This window comes from Phoenix dactylifera, chromosome 7 (genome assembly GCF_009389715.1).
Source record: "Phoenix dactylifera cultivar Barhee BC4 chromosome 7, palm_55x_up_171113_PBpolish2nd_filt_p, whole genome shotgun sequence".
In the NCBI taxonomy this organism is placed as follows: Eukaryota; Viridiplantae; Streptophyta; class Magnoliopsida; order Arecales; family Arecaceae; genus Phoenix; species Phoenix dactylifera.
The window spans coordinates 12,765,263-12,786,426 of NC_052398.1; the positions used below are offsets into that span (position 1 = coordinate 12,765,263).

The window sequence follows — 21,164 nt, forward strand, 5'->3', positions numbered from 1 at the left end:
TATCCGAGCGGATTCAGCCCATAGCCTATGCGAACTAGGAATACTACATCACTAGTCCATTGAGCTGACTAGGAGCTGATCATAGTATTTATGATTGGATTTGTGGCACTTATGATTTATTTGAATTGATTTGAATCCTTAGCTTGGCAAGGATACTAGGACTTAAACGAAGAGAGTATATGAGGACCATGCAAGCATGTGTCTGCTCTCACATCAGCTATGCACTAGATAGCTCTTGAATACTTATACAATACCAAAAAAATCTAAATAACGTCTTCAAGCTAGCCATTTTGGATGAGATTTTAGGTTATTACAAAAAAATCCATCATCTAGGTTGGCACATTACACAGCCGCACATTCCATAGAGCATAGCCCTAGGGAACATGCAAGACTTGATAATTCTGATATGACAACCCAAGTGATGGGTTTGGAGCATGACAATATATGTAGGCATCATTTGCTCGAATGGAAGCCATCATTTGCTTCACCATCCCGACATGCATATAGATCAAGAGGGTCCTTCTGTTTACATCCATAAACTCCTTACTTCCATATGTGCTGCTTTCTCAATGATCCAATCAACAAAATTCTTCATGTCATCCAAATAATAATTGTTCTCATATCTTGCCTAACTTAAACAAAAATATAATTAACACATGAAAGTTTAAGGTCAAGAAAAAAGTATTAGTACCAAAGCATGTCACCTTATGTCCAAATGCATGATAGTACTTGTCACCTTCTCCATGGCTGATTGATCTTTCTCTTCAATCTCCATGGGGCGTTTGATTTGGAGAAGCGGGGTCCCCTGCGGGCACCGCAAAAGATCTGTTTAGAATGTGGTCTTTCGGTCTTTCCTTGCTCATTAGCCAAGTAATAGTTTGACTGATTGCACTTCTCTCCATTCTTCTTGGACTCTTGGTATCCATCTTCTCTTAACAACTCTTATACGCCATTATAGCCTTCCCACTGGCACGCTCGCTTGGCCACTTTCGTGTATCATTGTTTTTGCTAAATCTATCAACTTCTTATGTCCGAAGAGAGCGAACAATGATCGGAGGATGGATCAATCAATCCACGTAGACATTTCAGTTCCATATCTTTAATCTGAAGTTATTTCTGTCACTCGTATGCCCATGCTATGCCTATCTGAGCATGCACAACAAAAGATTCGAACTTGCTACGATATATATTGAACTTTGAGAGTCATGCACGATTCTATGACTATTATCCTACTAGTTAATCATCGAAAAATGACATATTTCAGAGTAATATATATTTGGTTGAATATCTATTTTTTTTTTTAAAAAAGTAAAATACTTGTTGTGTCCTTAACAAAGAAAAAAAATCTTATCCTACTCTATCTAAAAATTTAAGATTATTTTTGAAAAAAATTACTCTAATTTTCGATCCATGAAAAATAACTTTTCTATATCCCATATAATTTTTTTTACATTAAATTTTTATATAAAAATTTTATTTTTATAAAAAAGTACTTCTTATTTTTTTTTAAGTTCTCAATAAAACATAAACTATTCCTTCATTTATCCATTAGTCTCTCTCTCTCTCTCTCTCTCTCTCTCTCTCTCTCTCTCTCTGTGTGTGTGTGTGTGTGTGTGTGTGAACCAAACGAGTCCTCAAAATCCTTGGCATCATCTAGCTTTGCTCTCACCAGTGTTTTGAGTCAGGCCTAAATCTTCTTTTCCTGGTGAATGTGAATAAATCAGCAACTAATTATATCCTAAATCTGGTGTACCTGCTCAGGCCCATAATATTCGCCACGTAGCCAAAATGTCCAACTCAGCGAGGAGAAATTAGCATGGAAAAAGGAAGCCTCTCGCAATCCGCTTGAAGACTCAACTCTCTCTTCCCTCGTTCCTTCTCCCAATCCATGGAGGCCAAGCAGGGCCAGCCCAAGCCTTAGGCGACCGAGGCGGTCCCTTAAGGCCTCAGCCCAAAGGAAGGCCTCTGGGAGAGCTGCTCCAGCGTAGGCTCGTAGGCATCCAGGCTCCTGCATGGCCATGGCAGCATCCAGGCGGCAGACGTGGCCAACGGGGTTACGACTTACAGCCTACAGAACAAGACGTCCTAGCTGTCCCCCGTCCATGGCCCGTCTTCTCCAGGCTCCAGCGTAACCCGTTTTCTCCATCCGACCATCTGTCGTAACCAGTAATCCAGATAACCAGTAAATCGCCGTAGTCACCCGTCTTCCTCAGCTCTTCTTCTTTGGTTCTTGTCTTCTTGAGTTCTTCCTTCCTGAGTTCCTCCGTCCTCGGCAGTCGCCTAGTCGGTTGTCGGTCTTCCTTAGTTCTTTCGAGTTTCGTCGGCGTCCTTTGCCGTTTGGTCTTTCGCCATCCTCTGTAACTCGATTCTTATAGTCTCACTTCGCCCATTCGCCACTGGCCCACTCACCGTCCTCTCCGTCGGGTTGGCACTCCACACTCAGCCAAAGAGAGTGATGAGGGATCAGGGAGGCGGTGTCGCCGGCGTGACAACGTCTCTTCTCCAGTTCTCCTTCTCCGCCCTCCGTCCTCTCCAGGTGAGCTTCCGACTTCAGTTTTCTTTTTTTTTTTGGTGACTTCAGTCTTCCGATTAGCGAATGGCGAATGACTTCCAAAGCCAACGAAGGGGCAACTAGGCAAGGGGCTGGGCCCTGGGGACTTCAAATTTCTTTTTTTTTTTTTTTAGATTATGCTATTTGTTTGAAAACCTTGTTTATCTCTTAAAATTGCTGCTATGTGTTTGCCTTCTAGTGGCTATGGTTATCATTTTACATTTTTAATCATTTTGTTCTTACTCTTACATCATTGTATGCATTCTTTGTTTTTCTTTTTGTGCATGTGCTGATTAGGTGGGGGGGGGGGGGGGGGGGTTGGATGCATTCTCTGCTAATTGAAGGCGCATATTTTCATATACTTGATTTTTTTTTCTAGTTCGATTTGTCTATATTTCAATCTCTTCATTGATTAAAGTTTGCTGGGGGGGTGGGGGTTGGATGCATTCTCTGCTAATTGAAGGCGCATATTTTCATATACTTGATTTTTTTTTCTAGTTCGATTTGTCTATATTTCAATCTCTTCATTGATTAAAGTTTGCTGCCAGAGCCTCTATCATGTTTTAAAAGAGCAAATACTCTTTTCATATGCAAGACCTCCTAGGACAAATTTCTAGAGGACAATGATGTAAGGCTACCGATTGCCAGAAATTAATCTGCTTGACATAGATGTTTTGTAAAGTTAATCTTGTATTAATAGTTCCTATAAGGATCAAGAAACTCTACATTTGGTGTATGTGCCTGCAGTTACGAGGCATTTCTTTTTTGTACTGCATTCAAGCAAAAAATTTGGTTCTCTTCTGCTGTTGTTGTATATAACCACATTAGCACTTTAAACCCTACATTTAAATGGCCACACACCTGTATGGTAGTGCTCAAAGCCTCAAAGGCTGCACTTGGTTCAAGAATAAGACAAATAAAAATAATAAAAATGATGTTTGTGTGAATCATTATATCATGAGCTTGAAATTTTTTATTCAATCTTATTTTTTGAATAATTCTTTATTAATAAGTATTTTTTCATTCTTAAATAAATTTTTAAAGTATTTTATTTTTATTAAATAAATGGCGTTTCTTAGGGAGCTCGCCTTGGCCCTCCAAATACATTGGGCCGCCTTGAGGCCAAGAATCCATGGCGAGCCTTGCCAACGTCTATCTCAGCACCCCTTCCTCCCCTCCGCCTCCATCTGTAGCCGCTCCGCCGCTGGCGGCAGTGGTGGCACCGCCCTGAGGCTGGCTCCACGGATCCAGGCCAAGATCCACGAGATCTTCGTGCTGGTATTGGGCTCGACGATGACCGAAGGAAAGATCGTGTCTTAGGTGAAAGCCAAGGGCCAGAGCGTCGTCGTCGAGTCCGACAAGGCCGACAAGGACGCCGAGACCTTCTATGATGGATATCTCGCCGCCATCATGGTCGAGGGGACGGCGCCGCCGGCTCTGCCATCACCCTCCTCGTCGAGACCCAGGACGAGATCCCCCTCAACAAATCATAGGCGGCCACCGTCGACCCCGCCGTCGCTCGTCCGGCCGCTGAAACCCCAGCACCACCATCTCCTATGGAGACTTTCCCAGAAGCCTTATCCTCTTCTCCTTCTCCGAAGTTCTCCCCCTGTTGCTGCTTCTTCGGCGGAGGGCTGGGTTCGGTAAGGGGAGCACTTCGTTTTTTTCGTCCTCCTTACGCGCAGTTGGACATTCTTGTCACGTGACGTAGGATCTAATTCCTCCTAAACCGCTGCCCAGTCTGTGGACTAGGTCCACCGTGGACCTAACCAGCTGTCGTCCGCGCCTTCGAGCCAGTTGTCTAAGCTGTCTTTCGCACCAGCCCACCGAACAACCGTCCGATTCATCCACTCCTCAATTAATCAATCGGCCTACAAGCTGAGAAAATTTATTCTGAAGATATAACGTGAGAAAGCTACAACCCGAAATCTAAAATTTCCGTTCGCCTCTCTCTCTCTCTCTCTCTCTCTCTCTCTCTCTCTCGCTCTCTGAACCGCTTCTCTTCTCTACAAGACTTCGAAAGTAACAGGAACCGACCCAGCGCGACGGAGAAGGGGAGAGAGAGGGAGAGAGATGAGTAGAGACGTACGTGGAAGATCCTACCGACGATTCCTCCTCCTCGTCGCGATACATCTCCAATTCATTTCAGGTTTGCGATTCTTCTTCGATCCGGTATCAACAATTCGCAGGAAAGATCTAAAATTTCAAATCTTCTCGATTCCTCTCGTGCTAGATCTCAAAGTGACTAGATCTCTAGGAGAACGTCTCTGTGTTTTGCCTCAAATTCTGCTTTCTTTCGCAATTTATGGATCGGATAGACATCTTTTACCCAAATTTTTGATCTCCGGATGTGTGCCGATTTTGCATTAAATTCTATGCAGGCGATTTTTTTTTTACTTAAAATTATGTGGGTTTTGGTTTCTAGGGCTTGTCGATAACAACTTGTTTTAATTTTTCCCTCGCGTCTTGTATGTCTATAATCTATTTCAATATCGAAATTTGTCTGATATGTTCCGCTTATAGAATTCTAGGGGTTAATGCAGTAGGATTCGGTGACGTTGCAGGAGTTGAATCACTTCTTTTCAGAGTTGGGAAGCATATAGGTGGAGGAATTTCAATATGATTTATGATCCGGAACCAATGTCCGTGTATAGTGATAGTTGGGGTATTTGTGGAGGCGGTTATTCCTGGATATATAACAAGTTGTTTCCTTTTTGCTGTTTAATTACCAGTGTATTGGTATTTAGTTGTTTGTGGATGCTGTCTCTCGAGGCTGGGTCAAGCCTGTGTGCCTCTCTCGAATTTCATATTACGTGGTTGGGCATTTCCTTTTGGGATGATAATGACTTCTTTACTGGATGTATTAGCTTAGTCAAATCTAAGAACTTCTCGTGAGAATTTTTAGGTTGGTTTGGCCAGCTGGGATGCCCTATGGCCTGGTTTGGTGTTATCTTCTAACTCAGTGATCGGCCTATTATTTCTTAAAATGTATTTACATGTCATTTTTCAGCTATACTTAGCCTCCCTGTCTAAAACTCAGTGGGTATAAAACTTGACTAGGCTTACAATGCAAAAATTGCTTTCTGGTGCAATTATGGTTATCTGAAAAACTTTACACCAAAATGAAAGAAAAATCATTTAAATGGGGACATTTGGTCTTCTCACCTGTGCCTTAATGCTGTATTTCACTATTTCTCAGGACTCTGAAAAAATTATTTCTTGTCGAGTCTTGGGCTAAAGCAAAAGTTGTGGGAAACTGTCGTAACTGTAGTAGTGGCAGTTATCTGCTCCTCATGTGTCCTAGCTGGTGCAAACCCAGGCCTTCATACTTCATTGTTAGCACCCTTGCTACGTGAAAGAGAATACTTACTGTTAATCTGAACCACTGGTTTGGAAGGAAGAATTTGGAGGTAATCTTTAACAAAGGATAACAAGAGGAACGATATGTTGATGTGCAGTCTGCTAAAGGCAGCTCAATCATTAGGGAAAAATTTTTGCTCAACAGCTGCAAAATAAGCAATATCTTACTTACCTAAACCGGGAGTAGACGGGGTAGCGGATTCATGTATATGGGTGGGGTAGTTTAGCTTTAAAAATTTAGGGCATGAAATAACTGGGAAGTGTTTGTATTATGTAATCAAAGATTTTTTTTCCTCCCTTTGGGTAAATCAGTGAAATCTCCCACTTTAATTCATTTGACCTACTCTGTTATAATTGGCACTTTTGGCAGTGCGACTCCACCCTTGAGCTCAACTCTACTTAGTCTTTTTTCTTTAAAAAATGTTTTTCCTTTTCATAGCGACTTTTCTTTGTGTTATTTTCAGCTCTTTAACATGGTAATTCCTTCGAGGGAACCTGCTATGGGTGTTCCAGACGTTTGTGAGTCACAGGCATCACATGCGTGCAGTGTAATATTTTGTAAAATAAACAAACTAAGACCTAGTCAAGAGAGCAGGGCAAAAAGTTGCCACAAGTCTGTCCAAAATTAAATCAAAGATATCCAATAGTGAGTAAAATAAATTTCTTCGTTTATGCAACTCCAAAGTCACAGCCCAAAAAACGTATTAGAGGTAGTGACAAAACATTAAGAACTAAGTGACTGAAGCAGGTGCACAGCCAAAGGAAAAAAATTTCGGTGCACAGATCAAAATATTTAACTATGTTTTTGATCTCTATAGATTTCTTCCTCTTTCTTTCCTCTTCTTGATCTGAGGATTTGCAGTTATTTGTAAACCTAGCTCAATCATATGCTAGTTGCTGAATTGTTCGTGGCTGCTTAAGCTTTTTCTAATTTTTAAAAGATGAAAGAGCTGGAGAACCTGATTCGTGATGAGATTTAACTGCTGTTCTTCAAGGTTTGAATGCACCATTATGATCATTAAAATTATCTATTATGACCTACTATTTTAGAAGGAAGTCTAGTGGTTTCTGTATATCGGTACATTTTTTGTAAAGAGATTATCTTTCACATCCTTTTTTCCCTAAATTCTTGGGATCACTACTTTATGATTTGGTTATACAGTTAACAATTTTGAAATTTTGGTGACTTTTCAATCACTTAGATTCTGTTTAGACTTGTTTCAACACCTTATTTTTAAGTTAAACTCAAATTATGTTGATGACATAGGATAGTTCCTAAAAAAGATGGCAGCATATAATAGCTTAGTCAAAAGGATCTAGTAAGGTTGATGGGGATTTAAAATGCACTAGACTTAATTATGGCCCTACTTTCGTTAAGTTCAGATCTGAGATTAATTAGAAGTGGACTAGCTAGGTTGAACTTTTAAGGAAATTAGCTCGTAATTGACTAGATTCCTACTAGTGCTTTGGAATGTATGGTTAGAATTTGCCTTAAAGCTGTTTAGATGAGAGAATAACTGAATTCTAGTGCTTGCTGCAAGTTTCTGGAAAATTGTGAGATTTTGTTTTGAAATATGAAGTTTGATTAGGTGATGAGTAAAATATGTAGATCATAGGGGAGATGCAAAGGGTTAAATTTTTAGGTTTGATCAAAGTAAAAGGTCTTGATTGCAGATCAAAAGGAAAAGAGCATCGCACAGAATAAAAAAGTGGGGTTGAAGGAATATAAGAATAACAAATTATTATGTGACACAGTCCATACCTAAAAAATGCTCTTGGGGGTTCAAGTTGCATAATTCTAATATGTGGCATCACACAAACATGAATTTTTTTCTCAGAGATAGAATACCTGCAATTGCACTAAACCTCCCCATAAAATCTAATTAAGTGATGAAGCGATACTCTGCTCTTATAGGTTGGGGTCCTATTCCTGACCTTTATTCAAGCTAAGAAATTTTGTAACAAGAAAAGTGAAGCATCGAAAGATTGTAAAACTACTGGAATTCCCTTCTTTTCCTAAACGCCAAGACTTAAAAAGAAATTTGCTGAAGTTTCACATGAGATTGATAGTTGCAAAGGTTGCTAACAAATCTGTTAAGATGTTCCCATGCGATCTGTGATCACAGATCAAAATTTTACATTTCAAAAAAAAAATATGTGTAGTATTGTCTGAAACTTGTATTCCAGAGTCAACCAGAATCAAATGGGGCAAACTAAATTAGGGAAAAGGTCTAAACAAAGTTGAAAATTGTTCTTGCTTCCCATGTTGGTTCAGCAGGTCAGAAATGGAATAGTGTTGGACGTTGTGTTCAATGTTGAGTGGTTTTAGCTTTGATATGAACTAGAAAGCTTGTCTATGCTTGAGTTTATTTGTCTTGTTATCTATGTACTGAATATGGACATATGCTACAAGTGAAACCTCTATGCTTAAATTGCTACAGAGTCTATTTTAGGCCAAGGTTTATGCTGCAGACCTAATTTTTATTTATTTATTTATTTTGGATGGTGAATATGTTTACAGTTATAAAACTAGTTTAGTCAACTTCTAAAAGTTTTCATTTCTTTGCAGGTCTAGGTGATGATCCATCAACTTCGAAGGATGCAACAAAAGCTGATGCCCATTCTAATTCTAGTAGCAAGACAGGACGTGAGATACTTTATATATGTCTTGGAGTGGCTGGATTTGTGATATTTTCTATTTTCCTTTTCAAGTATTGGCAGAAAAAAAAGAGGGAAGAGCAACATGCACGCCTGCTAAGGCTGTTTGAAGAGGATGATGATCTTGAGCTCGAACTTAGTCTTCGGGATTGAGAACTTAATTATCAATTGATTGTACTTTTATGGGTGAGGTAATTTTTTGAAATCTACATTTGGTTGCGACTTATTAGAGTTATCATCGGGATTATAACTGGACATGACTGGAATTTATGATGTAATTCTTTTTCTCTGCCTCAAAAACTAGTTGAAATTGCGTATGTTTCATATTTAGAAAAGTCATTTTTGCTTGTGGTTATTTAGAAACTAACCCCATTATCAACCATAACATGTACTCACATATGAAAATGACTTCACCATGCTAGGAATGAACAGGCTTCTTTTGTTTAATTTATTTTAATGTTGATATCATACAATTAGGATAAATTCAGTTTGAAGTGGAAGGAAATGAACTTGACAGATAAATGAAAAATAATACTTGAGCTTAGACTCTTCTTGGGCCTGCTATGTAGCCGACTGCTCCCTCAATTTTCGTTAGAGTTTATCACAAACTAGCTGGAGTGATATGAAAGCAACTCACCGTTACGCATCTCAATTTCTTTCAGAATTCTACTTTTACTAATCATCAATTCTGACTTGAAACCCAAAATCAAAACTCCATTGGATATTATCGCTTGGTTGTCATTTTTGCATCTCATTCGTTTCTCCTTATCTAAACATTTCTTTCTTGAGAAAGACCTATTTGGACAATTGTTCACCAATCTGTCCATTCAATCTCCTTCATGCTTTCCAATACCAAAGTCTTCCTCCTTGCAAAGTTTTAGGATAATATCTAGCCTTCTAGTATCTAGGACTCTTTTAGAGACTAAATTTCCTAGAATGGACAAGGTTAGTTTCACTATTATGCTGAATTTTTTGTCCGATGCAAACAATTGTTTTCTGTACCCTGTTATTTTGCTGACACTGACTCATGCACCTTTATTGCAAAAGTACATACACATGAAATTTGTCATGATAACATTCACATTAATCCTTTTGGGTTACTTGGTTCTGTAGATGTATATGTAACACTAGAAGGATATAGGTAAGTTGAAATTATGGTGTTGTTTAGGAACTTGAACAGATATCATGTATTATTCTTTCCCATGATTAATGTGAAGAGGAGAAATATCGTCTTCAAGAAAGTTGTTTATAGAATCTTTCTACCTGACATATTGCAATTACTTCTTTTCTTATCCTTTATTTTATTTCTATCATGGTGATTGCTAATACGTTGTTTAAATTACTTCCAGGTCTCGGTCTCCATTCATGACAATGTTCTCCATTGTCAGTGATTGTAAGAATTTTGTTGAATCTGAATGTTTAAGGTACATGAAGATGAGACCAGATGTATTTCATTTCTCTGTAGTTAATATAATGATGCAATGGATTAGGAATTCTTCCAGTAAATGGGAATTCCCTTCTTATTTCATTCAGAAAATTGATCTGGATTTGTACAATGTATGAGTAATTTTCATAGTATACTGTGTCCAACTGATACATGTTCAATGTATATGTATATTTTATATAAATGAGTTTGTTTCCATTTATTCATGATATGAGGACAAGCTTTTATTAAGCCAATTGTGTTTCTCTGAGTTTATTTTTCATATTGCATTGATGAATTTTAAAATGACAAAATATCTCACAATGTATAAATGATGATTAGTAACTTTCAAGGAGGCAACCAGGAAGGTTTAGGCAAGACCAATATATAAAGCAAAATGCTTCAGGCAAGAGGGCCATTCTCAAGAAGTAGAGAGTGCACCTTGTCTGGAAGCATTAACCAGAAGGCTCCACTGGGTTAAGGAGAGTAATTTTCTTGAATAGGATGACATTATATTTAACATTCATGAGCATCTCAACACTCTTTGCCTCATGACTAGATGCTAAAATTATAAAGCTTTTTGACTGCAAGGTAGAAGAGAATTTGAAAGAGGGACCTGTGTAAGAGTTGTTTTGTTGTAGGAGTTGATTTGTGTTCAGACTCCACAAGAAAGATCTTAAATGGAGACTATAGCACATCAAAATTGATTAAAGGTGTTATTTTTTTGTAGACAATTAAATACTCTGACATGTTATGGCTTCAAATATTATCATTATCCCCATATTTATACATTAGTAAGTCTCAGATAATTTGCTCATGCCTGTCGTCATTATTTGCCTGCATAAGAGAATCGAGAAATAAGATAGAACATGGCTGAACTTGGCACCAGATCCTGCTTTTTCCTTCTGCCCTTCAAATATGAATGAAACAAAATACTGCTCATCAGTTAAATCCTTTTCCTGTGTGCAATGCAAATAATTAGCTTTTATTTCCTCTTTTATTTTTTGATTGTTTCAATAAATGTTCAATGCTACTACATTTTCCAAGTATTGTTTTTACCTTATTTACATTCATCCTATGCTAGCAAGACTACTAAGCTGGTTCAGTCATCTTTAGACTTTGTCATGAACTGTTACGAAAATTGTAAAACATATTGGTTGATCTTATATGAAACTCTTAACGAAAGAATGATTGGTCCATGTAACTTCATCACGGCATAGCCTCTTGCAATGACATTTGTCTTCAGCACATTATCATGGTAGTCTATAACAGGATTTAAAAAACAAATATGACCATATATATATGAAATTAATGTGGAATTAGTTCATCGACGAAGAAGCAAAATTTCATTCCTCCAGCTAGGAATCTCTAAATATCTGAGATATCTAACAACTTGGGGAAAACATTGTACAGGAGACCTCAATTCTACAGCCATACACAGTGATGATTGCAAATTATGCCTAAATATTTTTTTCGCTAAGTGCTATTCATTTCTAATGAATCAAGACAGGATCTAAGCCTGTGAATGACTTAGTTCACTTATCTATTTTATGCAGGCAGCGATGTCACATATGGTACTTATATCTCTGTGCTTCCGGTTATCAAAGTATTCAGCTTTCTCGAAGCAATATTGTACATTTATGTAAAAGAAAGTGAAAAAATAAATGTGTCTACTCAATTCTTTAAGCAACAAAACTTTTTTTCATTTATTATTAGATAAACATTTCAACTTGTCTAATGCATTCCATGTCCAGTGATATGAGAGATCCAAATAATTTTAAACAAGCCTTCTTTTTTTTTTTAAGCTGAGACTATTATAGGTACTATTTAGATTTTTTCTGAGCATCCAACCAAGACTACAAGGCTACAGGAACGAGAGCCTGTTCCGAGCATCCAGAGCTATAATTGCTGCAGGTGTCTCTAGCTTAAAACTTGGAAACCTGCCTCTTGGAGAATTGGACTCGCTGAAAAACAGAAATTGCAAAACACAAAATGTTTCATAGTAATCAATTACGGTGAATGAGTTATTCTCAAAAAAAGAAAGAAAGAAAGAAAGAAAAAATATTGGTCCAAAGACTGATGCTGTTGATGGAGGAAGAACGAGGGGGGCCAATAATACTAGCTGAAATTTCTCCAGAAAAGAAAATCAAGTTCCACTCATGGTACTTCTCTTTTAGAAACAAAATGAAAAGTTTACTTCCACATGAGAATTCAATTTGAAAAGCCCTCATAATATCCATAAGTTTCAGAGCCCTTGTTGCCCTAAACCTTATACTATCCATAAGGGCACGAACCCAAATATACACTGATTACAGATTCCACCAAGTATATTACCACGCAGAGGAATCCATAACTACTAATGTCTGATCTAAAGGCTCTATGTTTCCATACAGTTAAACATAAATAAAAAAGTATATAATACTGTCTCTAACACCAACTACCGCTTAGCAATTGACAGACATGCCTTGGTCTTTCCCTTCTAATCTAGACACAAAACTCAAATTGAACTCAAGTCCTTTGCGAAAATTCTAAAAGCCCTCCATGAGCCTGTAATTCTCAGCATTGAAGCTCTGTTCCGTAGAACCCCCAATGGTTAGAAAGAAATATCACATGCCTTTAAAAACCAAACCCTAATGCTCAATCGAACCAAGACTCCTCTCACGGCAAGCATTAAGGAGAATGGTACTATCATATAGACCGAAGTTTTGTTGATGAGTGCTAATATATGCAAATCTCTAACATTATAACATAAAAAAATCTTACATGCTTACGGGTAGCTATAGACATTATATGCTAAACAATCTCTACTGCAAGATTCAATGAAGAATAACCATTTGTTCTGCTTAAGAACCTAACTATTACCGTGTCATAGAAGTCGATAAGTTGTTCCCAAGTGGCAGTGTAGCAATACTGGACTGATATGTTATAAGATAGCACATTAGAGCAGGTATCACGTGTTCCGACCTTAGCTCAGTTGGTAGAGCGGAGGACTGTAGTTAGTATCAGCCTATCAGTAATCCTTAGGTCGCTGGTTCGAATCCGGCAGGTCGGATATTTTTAAATTTCATGATGATGGTGGTCGCACCATGGGTATTTTTTTTAAAAAATATTTCTTTGCGATGATTTCTTAATTTTTTTTTACAAAATTCGAATTCTTTGCAATCATATTTTTTGCATGATGTTTGTTCTAATTGTGTTCTAATTATTCAATTCCTTTTCCATAACGCATTTGCCATTAGGAATGTTTTTCTAAAACATGTAACTTCTCCTATATTTATTTTGGTTATTTATCAAAAATTAAATATTTCAGTCTAAGATACATTTTTAAATTTTATGATGATAGTGGTCATACCTTGGATGAATATAATAAAACACGTAGCAAAAGAAAAATTATGCGAAAGAGCAACATGAGGAGTCTAAGAAATTTTTCTTTTATAGAAAAATTATGCGAAAGAGCAAGAATTCTCCATAAAAAAAAATATTTCCCTCTTTAGTCTAGAAGATGAGGAGCTAACATGGTTGATATCTATTATACTTGTTAGGCATTTGTCTTTGTGAAGCTATTTCTTTAAAAGATGTTGTAATTGGCTCGAGGATTTAAGAAGGCTTTGGAATAGGAATGGCTTAAATATATATAGGTATATGTTGTAATTCAAATTTGGCCCAAGGGTGACCACGCCGGTGGAGCCGAGGGGGCCGCCAGTGGTGGAAGGGGAAGACGGGAGCCACTTCCTGCACTACGGCCGCGGACCTGCACAAAGCCTCACCGGTGTTTCCAAACATGCCTATATAAAGGCATGCCCTATATTTTGTTTTTAGAGTGAATTTAATTCGAGTTTGAGTGAATTAAGGAATTAAGCATTTGGCTTGTTTTTTTTCTTTTGGGTATTCTGTATCTCTAGACTCTTTTCTTTGGGTAGTGAGCATGTTCTTGCTTTGTATCTCAGAAAGATTGTCTGTAAGTGATGATTACTAGAACTTTATATTTCTAGGATGGATTCCTTTGGGTGGTGAGTTTTCTTTTTCATCAAACTCTATATTCCTTGGGTGGATTCCTTTGGGTGGTGAGTTTTTATCTATCCATTGTTCTTGTTCTTGGGGATTTTGGGTTTACCTCTATTATCAAATTGTTAGTTGGTGTTGGAGTGTTCGTTGTTGGCTTTTTTCTTTATTTTTTTCGGCATCAGATTTGGTAGCAGAGCGTCCCAAGTTGTCATGCCTACTCAAGGTCGTGGTCGGAGAGAATAAGAAGTTGAGGGACCAAACCGCGAGCGGGATCTTTGTGATGCTGCAAATGAAGAACTGCGGGGAGAAGTGCAACAGCTTCAACAAAATTTGGCATGTCTTCAAAGACATAATATTCCAAATCATGAATCAGAGGAAGCAGATTCACATGATAAGGAAGAGGAGACCAATCCTTTTCATCGTGATCATAGCCCAACATCGAATCGTTCTCAAAGGAGTCGCGAGTTTCAACGAGAGTTCGACATCAAAGTTGATATTCCTGATTTTGAAGGAACGGTGCATCTTGATGAGTTCGTTGATTGGTTGCATACGGTGGAGCGCGTCTTTGAATACAAAGATGTACCAGAAGATCGCAAGATAAAAATTGCAGCCATCAAGTTGAAGAAACATATCTCTATTTGGCGGGAGCAACTTAAGAAGCAGAGGGCACGTAAAGTAAAAAGGCGAATTGTGACATGAAAAAAGATGAAAAATGTGTTGAGATAGAAATTTCTTCCAAATAATTATAGGCCAGATGCTTTTCTCAAATTTTATAATTTTAAGCAAAAAAAATTATCTGTGGAAGATTATACTACTGAGTGTGAGTATCTCATGTTGCGGTGTGATGTTGCCGAGGAGCAAACCATAGCCTGTTATCTTGGCAGGTTACGTGGTGAAATTTGTGATGTGGTACAATTGCAACCTTATTGGATTTTTAACGATGTATGCAAGCTTACAGCTAAGGTTGAGAAGCAATTGAAGGAGCATCGTAGGGGATTTTTTCGCTCTACAAGTCGTGACACTCTTTTTAATCGGAAGAGTGCTGGACCTTCCAAGGCTAATTCCACCAAGGCATCCTTATCAAAAATTTCTTCTAAAGTAAAAAATTCAGCAGCTAGTTCTAGTCGTTCCCTACCTCCTACCGGTCATCGATGCTTCAAATGCCAAGGTATAGGCCATATTGCATCTGATTGTTCTAACTGTAAAATTATTTCTCTTGTGGAGGAAGATGAAGGTGAACCCAAAGATTTGGGTGAACTAACATATGATGAGGAGGTAGAAGAAGAAAAAGTAGTTTATGCCGATCAAAAAGAACCTCTGGTTGTTTGTAGGAGTTTGAGCGCAGCATATGTAGAAGATGACTTGTCATGGCAAAGTCTGTGATGTGATCATTGATGGAGGAAGCTGTGAGAATGTCGTGGCAGCAACAATGGTGGAGAAATTGAAGCTCAAAATGAAAGATCATCCTCAACCATACAAGCTTTCTTGGCTTTGCAAGGGTAATGAGGTAAAAGTTCACAAGCATTGCCTTGTTCAATTTTCTATTGGCAAGAAATATTCCGATGAGTTGCTTTGTGATGTTATACCTATGGATGATGTCACTTATTACTTGGTCGTCCATAGCAATATGATAGAAAGGTGATACGTGATGGGTTCAAAAATACTTATTCCTTTGTGAATGATGGGTGAAGATTGTGTTAGGGCCGACTAAAATAGAGAGCAGTCCCAAGCCTTCTAAAGGGGAGGAAAATAATCTTTTGTCCAAAACTGAAGTTGAAAAAGCCGTAGTAGAATCTCGTAGAACCTATGCCCTTGTTGTTCTAGAGGAGAATGAGGAGAAGCGTGAGTTGCCTCCTATCATGAATACTTTTCTCCATGAATTTTCTGACATTGTTCCTGATAAAATTCCACCTGGACTACCACCTATGAAAGACATACAACATTGCATTGATTTCATACCCGGTGTTAGTCTCCCAAACAAGGTAGCATATGGGATGAATCCTAAGGAGCAAGAAGAGTTACAAAGGCAAGTAGATGAGTTGATTACTAAGGCATTAATGATGAAAAGCATGAGCCCTTGTGTAGTTCTAGTTCTTCTAGTGCCTAAAAAGGATGGTTCTTGGCGTATGTGCATTGATAGTAGATAGTGAACAAGATCATAATCAAGTACCGGTTTCCAATTCCAATCTTGATGACCTACTTAATCAATTGCATGGTGCTTCTATATTTTCTAAGATCTTCTTAGAAGCAGTTATCATCAGATCCGAATGAGGCTGGGAGATGAGAGGAAGGGACGGATTGTATGAATGGATAGTTATGCCATTCGGATTGTCGAATGCTCCGAGCACTTTTATGTGCCTTATGAATCATGTGTTTGAACCTTTTATTTGTTGTGGTTTAATTTGACGATATTTTAGTGTACAGTAAGCATATTGATCAACACTTGATGCATCTTCGTCAACTTTTTGAGAAGCTTCGGAAGCAAAAGTTATATGCGAACTTGAAGAAGTGTCACTTTTGCACTACTAGCCTCATCTTTCTAGGCTTTGTGGTCTCAAGTGATGGAATCAAGATGGATCTAAGTAAGGTGGAGGCGATTACAAGTTGGCCTGTTCCGAAGTCTATTCATGATATTCGAAGTTTTCATGGGTTAGCTTCATTTTATCATCGATTTATGAAAAATCTTAGTACTATTATTTCTTCTATCACTGATTGCTTGAAAGGAGGAGTCTTTAAGAGGACTGAAGAAGCACAGAAGAGTTTTGAGATTTTGAAGGGGAAGGTAACTAAAGCTCCTATATTAGTATTGCCGAATTTCGAAAGCATATTTGAAGTAGATTGTGATGCTTCTAATATGGGCATTGGTGCTGCCGTTAGTTAAGAAGGTAAGCCTACTGCCTATTTCAGCGAGAAGTTGAGTGAGTCTCGGATGCGATATGCTACTTATGACAAGAAATTCTATACTATCGTGCGAGCTGTGGATCACTGGAGCCATTATCTTTTACCCAAAGAATTTGTCTTCTTTTCTGATCATGAAACACTGAAGTGCATCAATAGGCAACACAAATTGAACCGACGACATGCTCAGTGGGTGAAATTTTTGCAGACCAATTCATTCACCATTAAGCATAAGTCCGAACTTCAGAATAAGATGGTCGACACACTAAGTCGAAGATATTCCTTACTGTCTACTATGTAAGTGAAGGTCTTAGGCTTTAAAGTTCTCAAGGAGCTATATCAAGATGATCCGTATTCAGTTACTATTCTAACTGAATGCATGAAAGGGCCATTTAATCATTTTATGTTGCAGGATGGATTTCTTTTTAAAGACAATAGATCATGCATTCCTCAATGCTCAATGCGGGAGGCAATTATTCTAGAAGCTCATGGAAGTGGCCTAGCTGGACATTTTGGGTGAGACAAATTTTTTTCGTTGATGGCGTCTCATTTCTACTGGCCTAGAATGGAGCGAGACATTATGAGGCACTTAGAGCGATGCAAGACTTGTCATATAGCCAAGAGTCATGGGCAAAATATAGGCTTGTATACCCCATTACCAGTTCCAAATTCACCATGGGAGGAAGTTAGCATTGACGTTGTGATGGGGCTACTGCGGTCACAAAGGAATAAGGATTTTATCATGGTCGTTGTTGATCGTTTTTCGAAGATGGCGTATTTTATTCCATGTAGCAAGATTGTGGATGCTTCACATGTAGCTGACTTGTACTTTCAGAAGATTGTGCGACTTCATGGCGTGCCAAAAATGATTGTCTCGGATCAAGATACCAAGTTCATGAGTCACTTTTGGCGCACTTTATGGAGAAAGCTTGGAACGAAGTTACTTTTTAACACGTCACATCATCCTCAAACTGATGGCTGAACTGAAGTTGTTAGCCGAAGCTTGGAAAATCTATTGAGGAGTCTTGTGGGTAAAAACATTCGTCCGTGGGATCTTTGGTTAACTCAAGCAGAGTTTGCCTACAACCATTTCACAAGCCAAACTACTAGTTGCAGTCCTTTTGAAGCAGTGTATGGCCTTAATCCAATTAGCCCTTTGGATTTGTCTCCTATTCCATCAACACAATAATTTAGCGGAGATGCCGATGAGCGAGCCAAGGCTATTAAGAAGATACATGAGCAGATTAGAGAGAAGATTATCAAGCAAAACGAGAAGCATCGTGCTAGTGCCAATACGTGTCGTAAGCCGACGGCTTTCAAAGAAGAAGATTTGGTATGGATTCATCTTCAGAAGGAGCGTTTTCCAATAGGGAAGTATGGAAAGCTGATGCGTCGAGCTGATAGTCCATTCAAGGTGTTGCAACGTATTGGGAAGAATGCTTATAAGATTGAACTTTCAGGAGACTATGGTGTTTTAGCTACATTCAATGTATCTGACTTGTCCCCTTATCATGGAGATGAAGATGAGGATGGGCCAGACTCGAGGACAAGTCTTTTTCAATTGGGGGAGCATGACATGGGTGCGCAAGAAGAGTTTTTTCAATCAGGAGAGCCAAAAAGAAATTTTGTCTATGGCAATTTTGACACGGGTGCTTAAGGAGGGTCCCTTTCAACCTGGAGAGCCAAAAAGAAATTCTTTCTATGACAATTTATTTTTGGTTTATGCCAAAACAAAGGCAAATTTTAGAATGCCTAAATATGGTTTTTTCCTTTTTCTTCATGTTTATGACTTTTATAGAATGGCAATATATGGTGTTTTTCTTTCTTATGGGATGTCTACTTAGGGAACACCTATTTATGGTATTTTGTCTTTCTTCCTAAGTTTAGAATTATTTGGAATTGCTTAAAAAGCATTCTAAACGTGCTTATATAAAAGCATGCCCTATGTTTTACTTTTAGAGTGAATTTAATTCGAGTTTGAGTGAATTAAGGAATTAAGCCTTTGGCTTGTTTTTCTTGTTTTGGGTGTTGTGTATCTCTAGGCTTTTTTCTTTGGGTGGTAAGCGTATTCCTGCTATGTATCTCAGAAAGATTGTCTATGAGTGGTGATCACTAGAACTCTGTATTCCTAGGGTGGATTTCTTTGGGTGGTGAGTTTTCTTTTTTCATCAAACTCTATATTCCTTGGGTGGATTCCTTTTATCTATCCATTAGTCTTGTTCTTAGAAATTTTGGATTTACCACTATTATCAAATTTCCGGTTGGTGTTGGAGTGTTTGTTGTTGTCTTTTTTCTCTATTTTTTTCTGTTATCATCTACTTAAATTCGATCAAGTTTATATTGAATAAAAAGGATCCTATATTGATGATCCAAGTCCTTGGATGAGATCTAGTATCTCTAAATTTCTTACAACAAAAAATCATATGATTTAGAGATCCTTAACCTATGCATCAAGTGATCAATATATATATAATTTAACTTTATTTATACTATCTGATTTTTTGACCACTTGATGCATTTATTAGAGAACTCCAAATTATATAATTTTTGGTATATAAATAATTTAGAAGTAGTAGATCATATCAAATAGCTCAAATCTTAGATATGGGATCTTTATTATTGATATAGACTTGACCAAATCGAAGTGGAGATTCACTCAAGTGCAGCCAAGTCTAGCTCTCTTTCTTTATATTTATATATATATTTGTGTATATATATATATAATATATATATATATCTATATGCATGCTTGTATGTTTGTATGTATTACATTATCATCCTTTTCAAAATTATCATAAAAGTAATTATTCCAAGCCATACTTTAAAAGGCATATCCAATGATAGATACCTTTATCCTCAAATAGGTACATTATAGTTTTTATAAAAATTCTGACTATTGACTCCATTAATATTAAAGGATCCATACCAAAGCTATTACAAATAAGTAAAATATTTTGCATCATCATATTTAAGAATATCAATTAGCAAGCATTTGTATGGAGCGCTCAAGATACTAGCTATGCTATACTATAAGTGCAAATTGAACCAATATATTTATCAATTTTCTATCAAACTATTTATTAATCATTCAAGCAAAAATTATTTTAAAATATTTTATGGTAAATATCTATTTAGAAATATCATGTCCAATTCCTTAACTATCTCTCTTGCACTTTTTTTTCATAGGCCTTATATTTTTTTCAAACTTTTTTCTTTCTTATAGGACTTGTTCGAGCAATCAAGAAATATTTTCTTTGCTATAAAACTCTATTTAAAACTACCGACAAATCTCACATCTTTGGATTGCTAAATTTGCATTTTGTGTTGCTCATATACTAGTGTGTATGAATTATTGGCTCTTTATTATCTTGGTCAATATAAATTGATAATCTCAAGATATGAATTAATATGTATTATATTATCTGATACGGTTGATCTCATCTTTTAAATGTATTTTTGGTTTTTTAGTTACTAAATATTAAATCAAACAATAGGTAGTCTCTCTTTTATGATAATGTCTAATATTTTGATAAGATGGCTAAAAATCACATGAGATATGTAGATATCTTGATAATTTAAAACTATTTTCCATCTTAATGAAGATAAATTGGTGCATTGGTTTATCTTGGCTAGAAATCAACATTGAGTGAATTTGGGTTGGTATCCCTTGAACTGTCAATATAGTTGGACCAGTGCCCCAATCAGAACAATGCAATACCAGTCTTGCAAGTTGGAATCAAAATGCAAGGAGTTGTATTAGTGTCCTATCATCTAGATCCAAAACTCCCAGGAATTGAAATTAAAAGCAAAATCCAAAATGCTCTATGTAAATCAACACTTCCATGGTATTGATGTGGTCTTTAATAATCTCATAGAAATATCTATTCAGATATTTAAATGCATATCCAGACATGCCTATCTATCTCCAATGTCCATGTTTGAAACCATAAAATGCTCAAATCATATAAATAAAGTTTTTGTCACCTAATATAGTTAATTTAACTTAATAAGCAACCACATTTAAGAAGATCAGAAATTTGGCATGTATAATTGAAAGTTTACTGAGAGGGGCGTGCACACATGACCATGACAAATGATTTGATAAAAATAACAAGAAGAAAATGAAGAAATTTTCTAATCATTACTAAGAATTATGGTAAGCATTAAGATAAAAGGGTAAGAAAACACATGAAAGAGGGAAAATGATCAACTCTCTTGTGGCAAGTATGAAAGGATTTAGCCCCTCAGAATGGGAGAAAAGCTTGTCCA

The 21,164-nt window shown here is 37.3% G+C and overlaps 1 protein-coding gene and 1 non-coding gene across 3 annotated transcripts; both read left to right on the forward strand.

The window, feature by feature from the left end:
• Positions 1–4,469: 4,469 nt before the first annotated feature.
• Positions 4,470–11,749, forward strand: LOC103695893. Of its 2 annotated transcripts, XR_602316.3 has the most exons (4): positions 4,470–4,700; positions 8,481–8,760; positions 9,919–9,993; positions 11,549–11,749. XR_602316.3 is itself a non-coding variant. In XM_008777338.3 (3 exons), exons 1-2 carry the CDS (start codon positions 4,625–4,627, stop codon positions 8,720–8,722), a joined length of 318 nt encoding a protein of 105 aa, XP_008775560.1. In that variant the 5' UTR covers positions 4,471–4,624; the 3' UTR covers positions 8,723–8,760; positions 9,919–10,222. The 2 variants fall into 2 exon arrangements, 1 of the variants encoding a protein (XP_008775560.1); XM_008777338.3 differs by lacking the exon at positions 11,549–11,749 and having other exon boundaries at positions 4,471–4,700; positions 9,919–10,222.
• A 1,202-nt stretch (positions 11,750–12,951) lies between these two features.
• TRNAY-GUA lies at positions 12,952–13,044 on the forward strand. Its single transcript has 2 exons — positions 12,952–12,988; positions 13,009–13,044. It is a non-coding gene; the product is annotated as a tRNA-Tyr (tRNA).
• The last annotated feature ends 8,120 nt before the right edge of the window (positions 13,045–21,164 follow it).